Below are 20,182 nucleotides of genomic sequence, written 5' to 3'. Positions count from 1 at the left end.
CCCTAATAGCAGTTTCTCACCAAGCAATGAACTTATGTTTCTCCTGTGATGTTAGGTGCTAGGTGCTGCTGACTGCCTGTCCCAGGTTCCTCCTCTCAGACTCTCCTCTAGGTGCTGCTGACTGCTTGTCCCATGGTACTCCTCCCCCACTCTCCTCTAGGTGCTGCTGACTGCCAGGCTTGGGGTCCTCATCTCGCACTGTCCTCTAGGTGCTGCTGACTGCCTGTTTCAGGGTCCTCCTCTCGCACTCTCCTCTAGCTGAAACAGTCTGTGTCCATATGCAGCAAAACCTGGACAACATTCAGTCTTCAGCTGATAAGTGGCAAGTAACATTCACACCACACAAGTGCCAGGCGATTACCAACTCCAGCTAGAGAGAATCTAACCATCTCCCATCATTGAATCTCCCTCTGTCAATATCCTGGAAGTTACCATTGACCAAACTGAACTGGACTAGCCATATAAACATTATGGCTAGAAGATCAGGTCAGAGGCTGGGAACTCTGACTCCCCAAAGCCTGATCATCATTTATATGGCTCAAGTCAGGAGTGTGATGGAATACTCACACTCAGGACATACTCATACTTGCCTGAATGAGTGCAGCTCCAACAATACTCAAGAAGCTGGACACCATCCAGGACAAAGCAACCTCCTTGATTGGCAACCTATCCAGCGCCTCAAACATTCACTCCCTCCACCACTGGTGCACAGTGGCAGCAGTGTGAACTACCCACAAGATGCACTGTAAAAATTGTCTAAGGCTCCTTCGTCAGCACCTTCCAAATCCGCAACCTCCACCACCTAGAAGGACAAGGGCAGCAGATACATGGGAACATCACCACCTGCAAGTTACCCTCCAAGCCACACACCATCCTGACTTGGAACTATATTGCCGTTCCTTCACTGTCACTGGGTCATAATCCTGGAACTCTCTCCTTAACAGCACTGTGGGTGTACCTACACCACAGGGACTAAAGCAGTTCAAGAAGGTAGTTCACCACCACCTTCTCAAGGGCAATAAACGACGGGCAATAAATTCTGGCCTAGCCGGCGATGCCCATGCCCCATGAAAGAATAAATTTTTTAAATGATGTAAAAGCACTGGAGAAAGTGTAAATAAACATTTACAAGGATAATATTGGAATCCAAAAGGATGCAGCTATTAAGATGGACTGAAGACAAGACTGAGAGATGACCTAAGTTCATTAAAATTATTTAAAGGTTTTATATGTTAGACATACAGAAATTGTTTTCATTTGTGGATGAGTCCAAAACTAGAAGACATAAATATAAGATAGTCATAAATAAATCCAATCTATGTTCAGAGAGTGTTGAAAATGTGGAACTGTCTCCACATGGAATAAAGAGGCACATAGCATAGATGTGTTTTAAGGGGAAGCTAGATATGTATATGAGGGGGTGAAATAGAAGGATATGTTGACAGGATGAAATGGAGTAAAGTGAAGGCTTGTGAGGAACATAAGTCAGGTTTGCCAAATGGTCTGTTTTTGTATTGTATGGGAAGAATTTTCGGGTCGGTGAGTGGAGGCAGGGCCCACTCGACGACACATAAAATGATGCGCGGTGACGTTGGGCAGGATTCCCAACGTCACTGCGCGTCATTCTGACCCTCAGTTCGGCAGGCACGCAGCCGAGTCGGCTGCGCGTCCGCTGAACTGTCAAAGGCCTATTGAGGCCATTAAGAAAGTAATTAAAGTAGTCAAGAATGCTGCCCATCCAACCTTAAGGTTGGCGGGCAGGCGAAGAGCCCAGGTGGCCTTCACATTTTTCATGGAACCTCATCCGCGGGTGGAATGAGGTTTCATGAAGGGTTTATTAATTGAATAAAACATTTTCAAATAGTTGCTAAACGTGTCCCAGCTCATGTGATACTGTCACATGAGGGGACATGTTTGAATAATTTTTTTCTGTCTTTAGTAAAAACTTTCACTCCGAACTTAATTTCCCTGAGGCAGGTCCGTGCCTCAGGGAGATTCCTGTGCTCATTTGCGCACATGCGCGAAAGAGTGCAGGCCCCCAACTCAACCCCCCCGCAAGCACAGGGAGCGCTGAATGCTTCTGGGCGCGCGTCACACTGGGCAGACCCTAATTGGCCTGCCCACGTAAAATGGCGGCGCAGCCCCTATCGGGGGCGCTGATCGGGTTCACCCCCGCCCCTGCCCCACCTGCCCCCGCACAGCCCCCCCAATGGGGGGAAATTTATGCCATATGTTTCTGTGTTGGCTGCCATGTTTCCTATAATAGTGACTACAATTAAAATTATTCCATTGGCCGCAAGGATGTGTGGTGGTCATGAATGACACGATACAAATGCAAGTCTTTCTTTCTTTGTAAAATTCTACATAATTGTGTGAAAACAGGTTTAAAGGACTTTCTGTCCTAGATAGTAGCTGTGCTCTATGGGTAATTCTGCTTTGGTAGCTGTAGATCAGGTCTAAGTATGATGTGCTGTTTAACAAGATAAGCAGTTCAGCTTCATTAAAGTAGTGTGATTTGGTTACTGACCAGTGGAAATGCTTTCATGATATCGGCAAAGCATCCCTGAAGAGGTCAAATATCCCCACTGACTCATGGGATTCCCTGGCTTGTGACCAACGAAAATGGAGAAAGTTCATTTGGGAAGGCATCAAATGCATCAAGACACTTTGTCGGAAATGTGCAGAGTCAAAGTTGAGTTTTGGAGGGAGTGCACAAACCTTCGAACAACCCACCTACCCAACCCTGTAGATCACACCTTGGACATTTTAGCCACCTCAAAACCCATCGAGCCAGAACAGAAGCAAGTCATCTTCAATCCCACAGGGTTACCTAATAATAATTGGGAAAAAGACAATGGATGTAAATCCAGGCGCTTGTATTTTCTCTTTGAAACATATCACCCCCAAAGAAAATAACATTCTCGGGGCATCCCACAGTGTGTTGCAACCAGTTAGTTACATTGAACATGCAAGCATTTGTTACAAGATAAGCACAGCAGCCAATTTGTGCACAGTAAGATCCGACAAACCATAAATTGACAAATAATTAGTTAATTTGTGTTTGGATGTGTTGCTTTAGCGATGTATTTGGTCGGGACGGGAGGAGAACTCCTTACTCTTTATGTCCACCTGAATAGGCAGACCTCAGCCTAATATCTCAACTGAAAGAGGCATCAGTGACAATGCAGGATGTCCTCAATAATGCAGTAAAGAAATTTATTTTTGATTATAAATATTATTTTTTAAAAGCAAAGGTAGCACTATACAGATGGGCAGAATTGCCCCAGATATGCACAAAGTACGGTAGCGGGCGGGAAAAGGACGTTTTATCCGCTGGATTCAATGGCAGCTTTTCTCGCTGTATCATCTCATTCCCGGCGCATCTTGCCTCATTAATAACGCATTCCTGGGAAATACTCCAGATCGCTAGCAGGGTGACCTCTGATTCTCCCGCCCCGCTGTCACCTCAGGCCTTCAGTAATTCCGGCGCAATATTTAAAGGCTGCCCCTTCACAGAGCTCTCTCTAAGGGATCAGAAGCTGCTGCAAAGTCATGGCTGCCAAAGGGAGGAAACATGCTGCCCCCAAATTTAGTGACAACTCCCTTGGGCACCTGGACACAGTGGAGGCTCATCATGAAGTCCTCTACCCTGCTCTGGGTAAAGATCAACAAGCAAGGTCACCAATCCAGCATGGGAGGCGGTGGTCAGCGCCAATGTCCTACAGAAGAGGACAGCCAACCAGTGCCACAAGAGGATGAATGATCTCCTTCATTCCACCAGGGTAAGTCACTCTTCTCATCACTCTCAACTCACACACTCACAAACAAACTCATCCACAGGGATCTCACTCACAACCAGTTCAAGGAACATCGCCATTCACTCCCTCACACACACCTTCATCTGACCTGCAGATTGTGTCCTCATCCCATCAATGGAGCCACTCACCACCTACACACGCCAGGCATCCTTCCTATCTGGCCTGGCAAGCATCCTGCTTACACTGTCTCCATCTGTAGACATGCAGGACAAGCTGGCACACAACAAAGGAGAGAGGTCACAGACCGGTGGAGGAATGCCCGACATCAAGGTCCTCGCAGACTTTGAAAATAGAGTAACCTACCTGACCGGTGATGACCGGGACCGTTCCTGTGCTGATGGTGAGGTTGGCGGTGCTCTACCAAGTGAGGATCCAGCAGTGCAACGTCCATCAGACAACCATGCTGTGAGTCAGCTCCCCTATTCCGCAGTCCCCTGCCATGCACTTTCGCAGGCACATCTGGGAAGCAGCCAAGGGAGTTCATGACCCAGGTCCTCGACTCATCTCTGAAAACACCTTGGAAGAAGAATCTGATGACATCCTAATTGAAGACCCACAGCGTTCACCACACCCTCCACCAGTCGAGAGAGCACCAAGATGTAGCAACAAGGTTAGGAAGGTTAAGAAGATGTAGTTGCACAGCCTGTGTTAATCGCTTGTACTTAATATTCACAATTGTAAATAAACTCCCAACAACGTCTCCTTGCCTATGGCTCCTTGTTCTGATGGGCAGCGTTTGTGTCACTCAGATGTGAAACCTTGGTTTCTGCACAAGATAAAGGCCGGTGTCTCAGTCCAGGGCCTCTTCCCTGTGCTTTGTGCAACCTTCAGACCAAAGTGATGGTCCGGTTTCACACTCCCTGGACACATTAGTGATGTCTGCACCTCGACGGTGCTTGTTATTGCTGCCAGAATGTCTTGGGCCGGCATCGCACAGTTCCATCATTCTCTCTGTGTGCTCTCAGCATCTTTGAGGTGGGGCTGACCCCCATCTTGTCAGCATCTGTGACCTGTGACTCTGTCAGCCCTCAGCACCTGACCCCTTCAGGAGCACAAAGGATCAGGTGCATTTAAAGTTTCATGGCTGTGTCTCCATAATATGACCCTGATCACAGAGCGCAAGTGAGCTGCCCCCAGCCAGACAGGAGTCAGCCATTCACAGAGACTATGTGAAGATCTATGGAGTGTCCTCACTGCATATCATCATCATTCTCATGCAATCGAGCGACTATTTGGGCCTCTGCTGTATCTCCATGACATGAACCTGAGCACTGAGGGTATGTGCGCTGTCATCAGCCACAGAGGAGTCAAACATTCACAAATGTGAGGTGAGGATATCAGGACAGTTCTCACTGCATCTCATCGTCATGTTCCACGAATCTTGCAGCTGTTAGAGCCTCCCGAGCGCACCTGCCTCGTCTGGCCTCTGCAATGGCCTCATTGCCTGCATCCTCAAATTAGAGGACCTCATCATTGTCATCACCTTCGACATCCTCCTCATCGGAGGATATGTGCAGCTCCTCCATCTCCTCCTGAGCTAGGTCCTCTAACCTTTACAGCGCCAGGTTGTGGAGCATCCAGCAAGCCACGATGATGCGTGACACCCTCGGTGGACTGGATTGCAGTGCTCCATTGGATCTGTTGAGGCACTGGAACACCATTTTCATGATGCCTATCGTTTGCCCCAACCGAAGTCCAGGTTGCGGCATGAGCCTCGTTATACCAGCACTCTGCCGCAGTCTGAGGCCGCCGCACGGGCATCATTAGCCTTATCCTCTGTGGATAACCCTTGACTAGAGGAGCCAACCCTGCAGTCTTTGCGGACCCTGGAAGATGTCAGGGATCTGAGACCTGCTAGGGATGTAGGAGTCATGGACGCTCCCTGGGAATCATGCACAGACTTTAGGATACACTTATGGTGGTTGCAGACTAGCTGAACATTCAGTGAATGGAAGCCCTTGCAGTTGGCGTATTTGACTGCTTGTTACCACAGAGATCTAAGTGCCACATGAGTACAATTGATGGTACCCTGCACCTGTATAAAACCAGAGATTTGCACAAATCCCAACGCTCTTGCTTCCTGGCTTTCCTGATCCCAGGCAAAATGTACAATCTGTGCTTTTGCAAAGATGGCATCTGTGACCTCCTGGATTCATTTGTGCATCGAAGCTGGTGAGACCCGCCCAGGTCACCTGTACAGCCCTGGCTGGAAGGAGCCACTGGCATAAAAACTGAGCGCCGCAGTCACTTTCATGGCCACGGGCGGTGGATGCCCTCCATGTCCTTGAGGCACCAAACTTTGCAGCAGGTGATATATGTGACCGACCAGTTCCCTAGACATGCACAGTCTTCGATGACACTGGTTCTCAGTCATCTGCGGGAATGACAGGTGCAGTCTATAGACCCTGGGTCTAGCGAGGAGCCTATGGGCGACGGCTCACTGTGGATCTTCAGCAGCATGTGCAGCAGACCCTGCTGCCCTTTCGTCTTGAGAGAGGTGCCCCCCCTTTGTTGAGCCTCTGCTGCTCTTTGTTTTCTTCTTCTCTGGTCTCTGTAAACCATGAGGCATACAGCTAAATCACTAGAGTCCATGATCCTGATGTTCTCCTCTTGCAGGATCAAAGAGAGAGATGTGTGGGTTAGCACGTGTCCTAAAAACTGCTTTTGGTTAAGTCTGAAGGCCCCTTCACGCATGCAGGAGAGCGATGACCATCACTTGGATGGCTAGTGTATTGTGCACTCATTGGCTGTCCGAAACCCCAGCCACTTCCATCCCACTCCACTTGATCGATTGGACTTCATGCTGTGCTCTCAGCTCAGGTACAGGCATTCTGTGTGCACTGGAGTGCTGCTTTGGGTTGCATTAGAGTGCTTCAGTTGGAGTTTGGTGAGAGAGGGACTTTTAAGGGTTAAAGTTCTATCTAAAGTCTAATCTTTCTTTAATTTAACAACTAACTAAAAGTGGCTCTTTGGGTTGGGAGAAGGTGAGTTTTAGTCCATCTTTAAAACAGGGGTTATACAGGCTCTGCTTACAGCTGCCGCTAGTAAATTAGTTTACTGGCTTAAACAGGTTTTCAGAAGCTAGATTCAGACAGCATAAAGGTAAGCCATCTACAGTGCTGCTTTTGTCTGCACTGTAGTGCTGCATTGGGCTGCATCAGAGTGCTTCAGTTGGAGTTTGGTGTGAGAGGGAGTTTGTTGGAGAGGGAAGGAGGTGGTCCTTTCATTTTCTACCTTTCCTCAGTAAGAAGACCAGTGGCCTTGGTAAGTAAGACCTGGTAAGTATTTCTTCTGCCCTTAATATTCTCTAAACTAGAGGAAGTAAAAGTAAAGGGTGAGACATGGCAGGGCAGTTTGGCCAAATGGAATGCTCCTCCTGTGCGATGTGGGAAGTCAGGGACACTTCCAGTGTCCAGGTTGACCGTGTGTGCAGGAAGCATCTACAGCTGTAGCTACTAGAAATCTGTGTTTTGGAGCTAGAGCTGCAACTGGAGCCACTGTGGAGCATCCGCAAGGATGAGATCTTCATGAATAGCACATACAATGAGATGGTCACACCGCAGGTAAAGAGTGCACAGGCAGAAAGGGAATGGGTGACTGCCAGATGAATAAAAGCACCAGATCATAGAGCCATAGAGGTCTACAGCATGAAAAATGCCCTTCGGCCCATCAAGTCTGCACCAGTCAAACAAGTACCTAACTATTCTAATCCCATTTTCCAGCACTAGGCCCATAGGTTTGTATGCCATGGCATCGCAAATGCACATCCAAATACTTATTAAATATTATGAGGGTTTCTGCCTCTCCCACCCTTTCAGGTAGTGAGTTCCAAATTCCCACCCCCCTCTGGGAGAAAAAAATTCTTCCTCACATCCCCTCTAAACCTCCTGCCTCTTACCTTAAATCTATGGCCCCTGGTTATTGATCCCTCCACCAAGGGGAAAAGCTCCTTCCTGTCTACCATATCTATGCCCCTCATAATTTTATACACCTCTCTCATGTCCTCTCTCAATATCCTGGGTAGTGCAGGAGTCCCTTGGGTCCATCTCCTTCTCCAACAGGTTTTCTATTTTGGATACTGCTGGGGGAGATGGTTTCTCAGGAGAATGCAGCAAGAGCCAATCTGTAGCATCACATGTGGCTCAGCTGCACAGAGGAGGGGAAGAAAGTGTGGGAGAACAAAAATAGTGATAGGGAATTTTATTGTAAGGGGAACAGATAGTTGTTTCTACGGCTGCAGATGTAACACCAGGATGGTATGTTGCCTCCCTGGTGCCAGGGTCAAGGATGTCACTGAGCGGCTGCAGGGCATTCTGAAGGGGGAGGGTGAACAGCCAGACATTGTGGTCACATCAGTACCAATGACATAGGTAAAGAGAAGAATGAGGTCCTGAAAGCAGAATATAGGGAGCTAGGAAATATATTAAAAAGCAGGACCTCAAAGGTAGTAATCTCAGAGTTACTCCCAGTGCCATGTGCTAGCGAGATCAGGAATAGGAGAATAGACTAGGTGAATGTGTGGCTAGAGAGATGGTGTAGGAGGGAGGGATTTAGATTCCTGAGGCATTGGGGCTGATTCTGGGGAAGATGGAACCTGTGCAATCTGGAAGGGTTGCACCCCAGCAGGACTGGGACCAATATCCTCGCAGGGGTATTCACTAGTACTGTAGGGGAGAGTTTAAACTAGATTGACAAGGGATGGGGACCTGAGCATAGAGACGTAAGAGAGGGAAACAAAGATAGGAATGAAAGACACAAAAGTGGAAAACAAAAGTGGAAGGCAGAGGGAACAAGGGTTAACAGCAAATAGGGTCATAGTACAAAAAAATTGTGTAAAAAATTTAAAAAGTCAAGTTTAAAGCCATTGTATCTGAATGCATGGGGCATTCACAATAAGGTAGACAAATTCACAACACAAATCGATGTAAACGGGCATGATATGATTGCGACTACAGAGACTTGGCTGCAGGGTGACCAAGGCTGGGAACTGAATGCCCAAGGGTACTTGATATTTAGGATGGACAGGCAAAAAGGAAAATGAGGTAGCGTGGCATTGTTACTTAAGGATGAAATCAGTGCGATAGTGAGAGAGTATTGGCTCCGAAAATCTAGGTGTAGAAGCAGTCTGCGTGGAACTAAGAAGCAACAAACATTGAGTGGGAGTTGTCTATAGGCTTCCAAACAATAGTGTTAAGGTAGGGGACAGCATTAAACAGGAAATTAGAGATGCATGTAACAAGGGTCCTACAGTAATCATGGGTGACTTTAATCTACATATAGACTGGGCAAATCAAATTAGCAATAATATTGTGGTGGATGAATTCCTGGATTGTGTACGAGATGGTTTTTTAGACTAATATGTCGAGAAACTGACTAGGGAACAGGCTATCCCAGATTTGGTATTGTGCAATGAGAAGGGGTTAATTAATAACCTTATTGTGTGGGGTCCTTTAGGGAACAGTGACCATAACATGGTAGAATTCTTCATTAGGATGGAAAGTGAAGTAACTAGGGTCCTAAATCTTAACAAAGGAAACAACAAAGGTATGAGACATGAGTTGGCAAAGATAGATTGGAAAAGGCATGACGGTGGAAGACAATGGCTAATATTTAAGGAACGAATATATGTATTGCAACAGTTATACATTCCTTTCTGGCACAAACACACAACAAGAACAGCGACCCAACCATGGCTAACAAAAGAAATTAAGAATAGTATTAGATCCAAAGAGGAGTCATATAAAGTTGCTAGAATAAGTAGCAAGTCTGTGGATTGGGAGCAGTTTAGAATTCTGCAAAGGAGGACCAAGAGTTTGATTAAGAGGTGAAAAATACAGTATGAGAGTAAACTTGCAAGGATCATAAAAGTGGACTGTAAAAGCTTCTAAAAGAATGTAAAAAGAAAGGGATTAATGAAGACAAATGTAGGTCCCTTACAGACCAAAACGGGAGTATTTATAATAGAGAACAAAGAAAATGGCAGAGCAATTAAACAATTGTTTTAGTTCTGTCTTCATGGAGGAAGACACAAATAACTTTCCAGAAATATTAATGAACCAAGGATTTAGTGAGAAGGAGGAATTGAAGGAAATTAGTATTACTAAAACAATAGTGCTGGAGAAATTAATAGGACTGAAAGCCAATAAATTGCCAGAGCCCAATAATCTACATCCCAGGGTACTAAAGGAGGTGGCCATGGAAATAGTGTCATCTTCCAAAATTCCATAGATTCTGGAACAATCCCAGTAGATTGGAGGGTGGCAAATGTAACCCCATGATTTAAAAAAGGAGGGCGAAGACAGCGAATTACAGACCAGTTAGCCTAACATCAGTAGTAAGGAAAATGCCAGAGTCTATTATAAAGGATGTGATAGCAGGACACTTAGAAAATATCAGTGGGATTAGAGAAAGTCAACATGGATTTATGAAAGGGTAATGATGTTTGTCAAACCTACTGGAGTTTTTTGAGGATGTAACCCGCAGAATAGATAAGGGAGAACTAGTGGATGTGGTGTATTTCAATTTTCAGAAAGCTTTTGACAAATTCCCACATAAGAGGTTAGTGGGCAAAATTAAAGCACATGGGGTTGGGGGTAATAAATTGGCATGGATTGAAAATTGGTTACCAGACAGGAAACTGAGAGTAGGAATAAATGAGTCTTTTTCGGAGTGGCAGGCAATGCCTAGTGGGGTGTTGCAGGGATCGATGCTTGGGCCCCAGCTATTCACAATATATATCAATGATTTGGATGAGGGAACCAAATGTAATATTTCCAAGTTTGCTGACGACACGAAACTTGGTGGGAATGTGAGCAATGAGGAGGGTGTTAAGAGGCTTCAAGGCGATTTAGACAAGTTGAGTGAATGGACAAATACATTGCAGATGCAGTATAATGTGGATAAGCATGAAGTTATTCACTTCAGGGACCTGGGTGTCCCTGTACGCCAATCACTGAAAGCAAGCATGCAAGTGCAGCAAGCAGTTAGGAAGGAAAATGGTATGTTGGCCTTCATTGCAAGAGGACTTGAATGCAGGAGCAAGGATGTCTTGGCTACAGCTGTACAGGGCCTTGGTGGGGGCATTATTCTGGTGAGCAGGACTTATAATTAGATGCAAATGTATTAAAACGTGTGGTGGTGGGAAATGCAGCCCGCCATAGATGGATGGAGCAGATGATGGCAAACTGGTTTGACGACGGGGCATAACCAATTTTGGCCTCCTTGCATCGTCCCCCCCAAGCCCATCATGACGCCTGACGCCAACGGGGCTGGAAAATTCGGGCCACGTTTTTCGGAAATACCCAACTGAAGGGCAATCAATTCCACTACCACATCCCCAAACATCATTAGAAGAGAAGTTCAAAGAAAGGAGTGGAAGGAGGACTTGTGATCCCTCTCACTCTCCTGCCCTTCCTATCCTAGTGAACCAGGAAATCAGTGGGGGAGTAAACCTTCGGAGAGAGATAAATCAAATTTATTTGATTATTTCAGTGTTTTTTTTATCATGTTGAATTATTTATCAATTGTCTTCGAAAATGTGTAAACACCCTAAAAAATGTAGCAATCAATAACTTAAGAAAACTAGGCATAAATTGAATACAAGGTTTCTTTTATGTCTCAGGTCCAGAGCTTTGATGAAGATAGTTGTCCAAGAATGGCTACCAACAAAATATTTTTAGGTAAGTGTATGCTTTAGTCACAAGATCTACAACATTGAACATTGGAAAAAAAAGTCTCACCAATATGAATGAAAAATCAACTTTTTAAATTTTCTGAACACTTAATCACACATTTTTATCACATTCCTATTTTCAGATTCCTCTCATATAGTCTTTTCAAGTTTGAGAACATGTCATTAGTTCCTACAGTGTTTAATCTTCCTTATCCTTACAGCTACCCTTTCATTATCTGCTTATTCAAACCTGTTGGACCTGTTTAATTCTAGCTGCAGTGTCCATGAAATCCAATGTCAACTACATTTGTATTGTCTTGTATTGGCTCTGAAGAAGGGTCATACAGAGTCGAAATGTTAACTCTGTTTCTCTCTCCACAGATATTGTCAGACCTGCTTAGTTTTTCCAGCATTTTCTATTTTTATTTCAGATTTCCAGCATCCACAATATTTTGCTTTTATTTATAATTGTATTATATTCATTATTATGTCAGGGGAATATGTGATTTCTGTGCCCTGCTTTAATGTGTATTTATCCCTGTCCCTGACACCTGCTTATATCTCTTCTCTGTTGTGTTTCTCATTTTCATTGCAAAGTTAGTGGGTGACGTACTACCTCCCGGAAAATGCAGCATTTATTTGCATGCCTACTGTATGTTTGCTTATGATGCAGTGAGCAGATGTAAAATGCAAGGGCATATCATCTTTAAACATTAAAGGTAAAACAAAACTCAAGTTAACAAGCTAATAATATTGATTCAAAGTTTAAAGCACGCTGGTGATCCAGATAGGTTTAAACAGCAAAGTCTATATAAAGAAGCATAGATTCAGGCTAAAAGCTACTGCGGATGCTGGAAATCCAAAACAAAAACAGAATTACCTGGAAAAACTCAGCAGGTCTGGCAGCATCGGTGGAGAAGAAATCAGTTGACGTTTCGAGTCCTCACGACCCTTCGGCAGAACTGAGTATAGTTAGGAGAGAGGTGAAATATAAGCTGGTCTAAGGTGGGGGGCGGGGGGAGAGAGAAGTTGAGGGTGGGATGGTTGTGGGGATAAGCAAGCAGTGATAGGAGAAGATAATCAAAAGATGTCACAGACAAAAGGATCAAAGAGGTGTTGAAGCTGGTGATATTATCTAAGAAAAGTGCTAATTAAGAATGGATGGCAGGACACTCAAGGTACAGCTCTAGTGGGGATGGGGTGGAAAGACTAACAAAGTTTTAGTTTTAGATTTAAAAATAATGGAAATAGGTGGGAAAAGAAGAATCTATATAAATTATTGAAAAAAAAGGGGGAGGGGGAAGAAACGGGGTGGGGATGGGGGGAGGGGGAGTTTAAGATCTAAAGTTGTTGAATTCAATATTCAGCCCGGAAGGCTGTAAAGTGCCTAGTCGGAAGATGAGGTGCTGTTCCTCCAGTTTGCGTTGGGCTTCACTGGAACAATGCAGCAAGCCAAGGACAGACATGTGGGCAAGAGAGCAAGGTGGAGTGTTAAAATGGCAAGCGACAGGGAGGTTTGGGTCTTTCTTGCGGACAGACCGCAGGTGTTCTGCAAAGCGGTCGCCCAGTTTGCGTTTGGTCTCTCCAGTGTAGAGGAGACCGTATTGGGAGCAACGAATGCAGTAGACTAAGTTAGGGGAAATGCAAGTGAAATGCTGCTTCACTTGAAAGGAGTGTTTGGGCCCTTGGACGGTGAGGAGAGAGGAAGTGAAGGGGCAGGTGTTGTATCTTCTGCGTGGGCATGGGGAGGTGCCATAAGTGGGGGTTGAGGAGTAGGGGGTGATGGAGGAGTGGACCAGGGTTGCTTATCCCCACAACCACCCCACCCTCAACTTCTCTCTCCCCCCGCCCCCCACCTTAGACCAGCTTATATTTCACGTCTCTCCTAACTATACTCAGTTCTGCCGAAGGGTCGTGAGGACTCGAAACGTCAACTGATTTCTTCTCCACCGATGCTGCCAGACCTGCTGAGTTTTTTCAGGTAATTCTGTTTTTGTTTTGGATTTCCAGCATCCGCAGTAGCTTTTAGCTTTTTGTTTTTATCTCTGTGTTTAATTGACTGCCACCTCTCTTCAAGAAATGCCCTCCCTGAAGAAGTACTGTTCTGTTCTCCGACAGGATTTCTGCCTGTCTCTTCTGCCCTGCTCACCTTCATTGCTTTCCATTTCTCTCCTGGTGTTTGACAAGGTGTTTACTAAAACCCGCTTTCACAGCCATATCTCCTTTCTCAGTGACTGTCTCTGTCTCCGACTTACCCCACGTGGATTTCAACTGATATTCCATCCCTCTTGTTTCGAACCCACCCAGGATTACAGGTATCTCCGGGACATAAAACGTTTCTCGGACTGCTGTTCCCGTCGCATTCTGAGATCCACACTCAGTGCCATGCGCCGCCATATGAACACACTCGACCTCTCCCTCCAGCAGCACCGCCGCACCCTTTTTCAAAGCTGCGCGTGCCCCCAGTTTCATTTTATTCTTCGCCTCATCCGTCGCCTCAACAAGAAACTTTTTCTCTTTCTCTCAAGTGCTAAGGAACACAAGCTCCAACAACTCATCGACACCAACACCCATCTGGGACCCTCCACCCCTGCTTGTCCCCACCCCATCTTCCAATCCCAGCCCCAGCCGCGTATTCACTATACCCCCTGACCTTCCCCTCTCCGATGCTGAACGTTCAGTGCTCAGCAAAGGACTTAGCTTCATACCCTTACGCCCTCATCTCAATGAATTTCGGGCTCGGCATGATGCTGAACTCTTCTTCCGCCGTCTTCGTCTCCGTGCTCACTTCTTTGGGCAGGAGTCCTCTCCCCGTTCAACGGATCCTTTTACCCACCTGCAATATTCTCCCTCCACCTGGACCCGTCCCTCTGGATTCTTACCTTCTCTTGATCTTTTCATTGAGAACTGTCGGCGTGACATTAGCCGTCTCAATTTCTCTGCTCCTCTCACCCATTCTAATCTGTCTCTCTCTGAACTTACTGCACTCCGTTCTCTCAGGTCCAACCCCAACATTGTCATCAAACCCGCTGACAAGGGTGGTACTGTTGTTGTCTGGTGCACTGATCTCTACCTCGCGGAGGCTGAGCGTCAACTCGCAGACACTTCCTCCTACCTCTCCCTGGACCATGACCCTACCACAGAACATCAAGCCATTGTTTCCAGGACTGTCACTGACCTCATCTCCTCTGGAGATCTTCCTCCCACAGCTTCCAACCTGATAGTCGCCCAACCTCGGACGGCCCGCTTCTACCTCCTACCCAAAATCCACAAACAGGACTGTCCTGGCAGACCGATCGTGTCAGCCTGTTCCTGCCCCATGGAACTCATTTCTCGTTATCTTGACTCCCTTCTCTCTCCCCTTGTCCAGTCCCTTCCCACCTACATCCGTGATTCCTCTGACACCTTACGTCACATCAACAATTTCCAGTTCCCTGGCCCCAACCGCTTCCTCTTCACCATGGATGTCCAATCCCTCTACATCTCCATCCCCCACCAGGATGGTCTGAGGGCCCTTAGCTTCTTCCTTGAACAGAGGCCCGAACAATCCCCATCCACCACTACTCTCCTCCGTCTGGCTGAACTTGTTCTCACACTGAACAATTTCTCCTTTAACTCCTCTCACTTCCTCCAAATAAAAGGTGTGGCTATGGGTACCCGCATGGGCCCCAGCTATGCCTGTCTCTTTATGGGGTATGTGGAACATTCCTTGTTCCAGTCCTACTCCGGCCTCCTCCCACAACTCTTTCTCCGGTACATCGATGATTACTTCGGTGCTGCTTCATGCTCTCGTCTGGACTGGGAAAAATTTAGTAATTTTGCTTCCAATTTCCACTCCTCCATCATTTTCACATGGTCCATCTCTGACACTTCCCTTCCCTTCCTTGACCTCTCAGTCTCAATTTCTGGTGATAGACTGTCCACCAATATCCATTACAAGCCTACCAACTCCCACAGCTACCTCGACTACAGCTCCTCACACTCCACTTCCTGTAAGGACTCCATCCTATTCTCTCAGTTCCTTCACCTCTGTCGCATCTGTTCTGATGATGCCACTTTCAAAAACAGTTCCTCTGACATGTCTTCCTTCTTCCTTAACCGAGGTTTTCCACCCACGGTGGTTGACAGGGCCCTCAACTGTGTCCGGCCCATCTCCCGCACATCCGCCCTCACACCTTCTTCTCCCTCCCTGAAACATGATAGGGTCCCCCTTGTCCTCACTTATCACCCCACCAGCCTCCGCATTCAAAGGATCATCCTCCGCCATTTCTGCCAACTCCAGCATGATGCCACCACCAAACACATCTTCCCTTCACCCCCCCGGCGGCATTCCGTAGGGATCGTTCCCTCCGGGACACCCTGGTCCACTCCTCCATCACCCCCTACTCCTCAACCCCCACCTATGGCACCTCCCCATGCCCATGCAGAAGATGCAACACCTGCCCCTTCACTTCCTCTCTCCTCACCGTCCAAGGGCCCAAACACTCCTTTCAAGTGAAGCAGCATTTCACTTGCATTTCCCCTAACTTAGTCTACTGCATTCGTTGCTCCCAATGCGGTCTCCTCTACATTGGAGAGACCAAACGCAAACTGGGCGACCGCTTTGCAGAACACCTGCGGTCTGTCCGCAAGAAAGACCCAAACCTCCCTGTCGCTTGCCATTTTAACACTCCACCCTGTTCTCTTGCCCACATGTCTGTCCTTGGCTTGCTGCATTGTTCCAGTGAAGCCCAATGCAAACTGGAGGAACAGCACCTCATCTTCCGACTAGGCACTTTACAGCCTTCCGGGCTGAATATTGAATTCAACAACTTTAGATCTTAAACTCCCCCTCCCCCGATCCCCACCCCGTTTCTTCCCCCTCCCCCTTTTTTTTCCAATAATTTGTATAGATTCTTCTTTTCCCACCTATTTCCATTATTTTTAAATCTAAAACTAAAACTTTGTTAGTCTTTCCACCCCATCCCCACTAGAGCTGTACCTTGAGTGTCCTGCCATCCATTCTTAATTAGCACTTTTCTTAGATAATATCACCAGCTTCAACACCTCTTTGATCCTTTTGTCTGTGACATCTTTTGATTATCTTCTCCTATCACTGCTTGCTTATCCCCACAACCACCCCACCCTCAACTTCTCTCTCCCCCCGCCCCCCACCTTAGACCAGCTTATATTTCACCTCTCTCCTAACTATACTCAGTTCTGCCGAAGGGTCGTGAGGACTCGAAACGTCAACTGATTTCTTCTCCACCGATGCTGCCAGACCTGCTGAGTTTTTCCAGGTAATTCTGTTTTTGTTATAGATTCAGGCAATTTGATTGAGGTCGATAAAATAATGAAGGGACTGGATTGTGTTCCTATTGATAAATTATTTCAACTGAATATATTGTGGAGGACCAGGAACCATGCTTATAAATTACATAAGGGCAGAAATAGGTTAAATTCAATTCGATGCACTTTATTGGGCTTATGTAAATTTCCTGCCCACACAGTTGCTTATGCATAATCAACAAGAAAGGAAGAAAGAATTACATAGCAATATAACAACCCTTGTTGCTACAATGCAGCACCAACATCAGAGCCAAAGAGAATTAAAAAAAGTTAAAGATAGAAAAAAGAGTCTTAGGTCTTCATGCTCCCTCCCCAGCACTGGTACATCTGATAACTACATCAAAATTGGTGATGTGACTGTGTTCTCCAGACCATCTTCTGTATCAAGCATTGCTGGTACATTGAGGAGAATGGACATGAGGTAAATATGGAGTTTTAGGAAGCTCTCTGACTCTGTGTAGTCACAGTCCATCGGCAGACACTCGGCCATCCTTAATATCCTGCTATCCCTCCACTACCAAAAAGCTCCAGGCCAAGGAGACTGCTTGCTTTTGCTGGCCCAACCTACTCCTTTACAGAGGTATTCTGGCCTAAAAAACCCCTGCTGGCAGCAACTCTCATCTCCTAGGCCATGTGCATGCAGATCCGGTGCTGACCACAGAACCGATCCAGGAAAGGCAGCATTAGGGAGATGACCAATAAATTTGGCAACCCCGAGTTGCAGTTGATACAGCCAAGCCAAACTCAGCCACTCCAGCATGACTGACCACTGTATCGGGGCTCTATCCTCTCATCCACATATGGCCTTCTTTCAAACCGCTGCCACCTTATTTTGCTAGAAAATAGTAGCTTGCCTAATAAATGCTGAATTGCTGTTTGCTTTTCCATCTAATGTCTTGTGATCCCAGCGGTTTTATTTTTCATATACTTTCACTGATATGGGCATTTACTGTCTATCCCTAATTGCCCTTGAGAAGGTGGTGATGAGCTGCCACCTTGAACTGCAGCCATTCATGTAGTGTAGTATACTCACAGTGCTGTTAAGGAAGGGAGATCAGGATTTTGACCCAGTGACTGTGAAGGAACAGCAATATAGTTACAAGTCAGGATGCTGTGTGGTTTGGAGGGGAGCTTGCAGGCTGTAGTATTCCCATGCATCTGCTGCCCTAGGTGGTAGAGGTTGTGGGTTTGGAAAGTGCTGTCAAAGGAGCACTTATTACCTTATTAAGTTGCCGCAGCGTATCTTGTAGATGGTATACTCCGCTGCTGCCACTGTGCATCGGTGATGGTGGGAATGAATATTTAAGGTTGTGGATGGGGTGCCAATCAAGTAGGCTACTTTGTACTGGATGGTGTCAAGTTTCTTGAGTGTTGGAGCTGCACTCATCCAGGTAATTGGAAATTCCAGCTGTAAACCCAGCAGACTTGAAACACAAACATTAAATGTTGGTAGTCCTCAGTACGCTGGCAGTACACATGTGTGGTCATGTGCCCATGTAGTTTTGCCAGGTTCATCATCTTAACCAGTGGATCTTTGTGAATAAGTCATATAAAAGGCTAATGTTTTTCTAATGCATATTTTGAAAAAATAAATAGCAAGATTCTGACATAAAGGAAGGCTCAATTAAGAAAATAAGTTACACAATACCTAGATTCATAATGAATTAACCCAAAACAGAGATAATTGCAGCATATGTGAGACTAACACCAAATGCTTGTAATCCATGGATAAGATTAAAATTTCATTCCACAATTACATTTGACATTTAGAAATTGTATCTGACTTTTCCGCTGCATGTTTCAGCAGATGTTGAGGTGTTCAGATTTTGAAATCTCCCAGTATCAGCAGCTGTCTAATGCTTGCTTGTTCATTCTGTCCAACAGAACTGCAGCAGAGGAGTATAAATGCTGTACAATCTCTACCTTAGATGTGATCAAGTTGTGCAGCATCATTTTAGATGTACTCAGCTAAATATTCCATTTCTGTTATGTGCAAATAAAAAAATCTTTGACAGTGTAGGCCTTTTAATGCATCAAATCCTATTGTACTGTTCTGCATTAAAAGGCTATTTACATTGGATTGCATATAGGATTACGTAGGATATAAGGCACAGAAATAGGCCATTTGGTCTGATGAGTCCATGCTGGTGTTTATGCTCCACTCGAGCCTCCTCGCATCTTGCTCATCTAAATCTACCATTGTAACCATCTGTTCCTTTCTTTCTCATATGCTCGGGCGGAATTTCCCGTGCCCGCTGGCGTCCGGCGTGTTCGGCGGCGTGAACAGACAATATGGGGGGAAGGCCAAAAATCGGTTTAACGACATCGTGAAAACAGTTTGTGATCATCCGCTCAGCCCGTCAATAGTGGGTAGCGTTCTCCACCATCGGACATTGGGAACCTCATTGTAATATATCTGCATATTATTATAAGACCAGCCCACGGGAATCATACCCCCTGCCCCCGCTGGATCACCCGCTCACGTCGGCGAGAAAATACGTCCTGACAAGTGTGACGCACAGAAATCGGGACTTACCGCCAGGGCCTTGCTCACATCACGGACATCCAAGGAGCAGAAGATGCTGGAGCCTGACAGCAATGGCACACCGGAGGAACCTCCATGGCATGTTGGGTGGATTCTCATGGACGTGGCTCTGCTGCAAAGCAGCCTGCTGAAGTTGGAAAGGGTCTGATCACAATAGACGATGGTTGAGGGCGTGGAGAGGAAGATCCAACTGTGTTTGGGAGAGGAAGATGTACTAAGGGGTGGGAGATGGAAGATCTAGGAATGACAGAGAGAAGAGGTGTTGAGGTGGTGAGGTTGGGGGTAGGAATGAAGGTGTCAGGGGGATTGAGATTGTGGGGGGTGGAAACGAAGGTGTCGGGTGCATGAGGTTGGGGGGGATGAAGGTATCGGGGGTGTGGTTGGGGAGGGGGGATCAAAGGTGTCGGGAGGAACAAAGGTGTCGGTTGGGAGGAGGGAGGGAGTGAAGTGGGTAACGGGAAGTAGACGGCAACTAGAGAAGTAGGTTTAAGGTGTAAGGGAAGGAGTTCAAGGAAAGGAGTCTGGAGAGGGGAGGAAGGAGTGTGGAGAGGGGAGGGAGTAAGGCTGGATAAAGTAGTAAGGCTGGAGGAAAGAGTCAGGATGGGGAAGATTATGGGTGGTGGAAGAAGCAACGGTGTTGAAAGGAGTCAGGAAGGGGGAAGGACTAAGTGAAGGGGGGAGTCCGGAGGCAGGGGAGGGAATGGGTCCCAAGGGGGGAAGGGGTCAGAAGCGGGGAAGGAGGCCAGAGAGGGGAATGTCCAGGTGAACGTGCAAGGGAGGGCTCTGATGAGTCCATGACTGCATCCTGGGGAGCGATCT

At 46.4% G+C, this 20,182-nt stretch overlaps 1 protein-coding gene across 9 annotated transcripts in view; it reads left to right on the top strand.

Moving 5' to 3' along the window:
• itprid1 (ITPR interacting domain containing 1) overlaps positions 1-20,182 on the top strand; it is a 259,239-nt gene that overhangs the window by 102,436 nt on the left and 136,621 nt on the right. For all 9 annotated transcript variants that reach the window (XM_078540090.1, XM_078540089.1, XM_078540085.1 and 6 more), the window contains one exon: positions 11,440-11,497. In XM_078540090.1, the coding sequence (XP_078396216.1) occupies positions 11,440-11,497 (58 nt within the window). The remainder of the gene's footprint in view (positions 1-11,439; positions 11,498-20,182) is intronic.

This window comes from Cetorhinus maximus, chromosome 4 (genome assembly GCF_964194155.1).
Source record: "Cetorhinus maximus chromosome 4, sCetMax3.hap1.1, whole genome shotgun sequence".
Taxonomy (NCBI): domain Eukaryota; kingdom Metazoa; phylum Chordata; class Chondrichthyes; order Lamniformes; family Cetorhinidae; genus Cetorhinus; species Cetorhinus maximus.
This window is presented reverse-complemented; position numbering and strand designations above follow the sequence as displayed.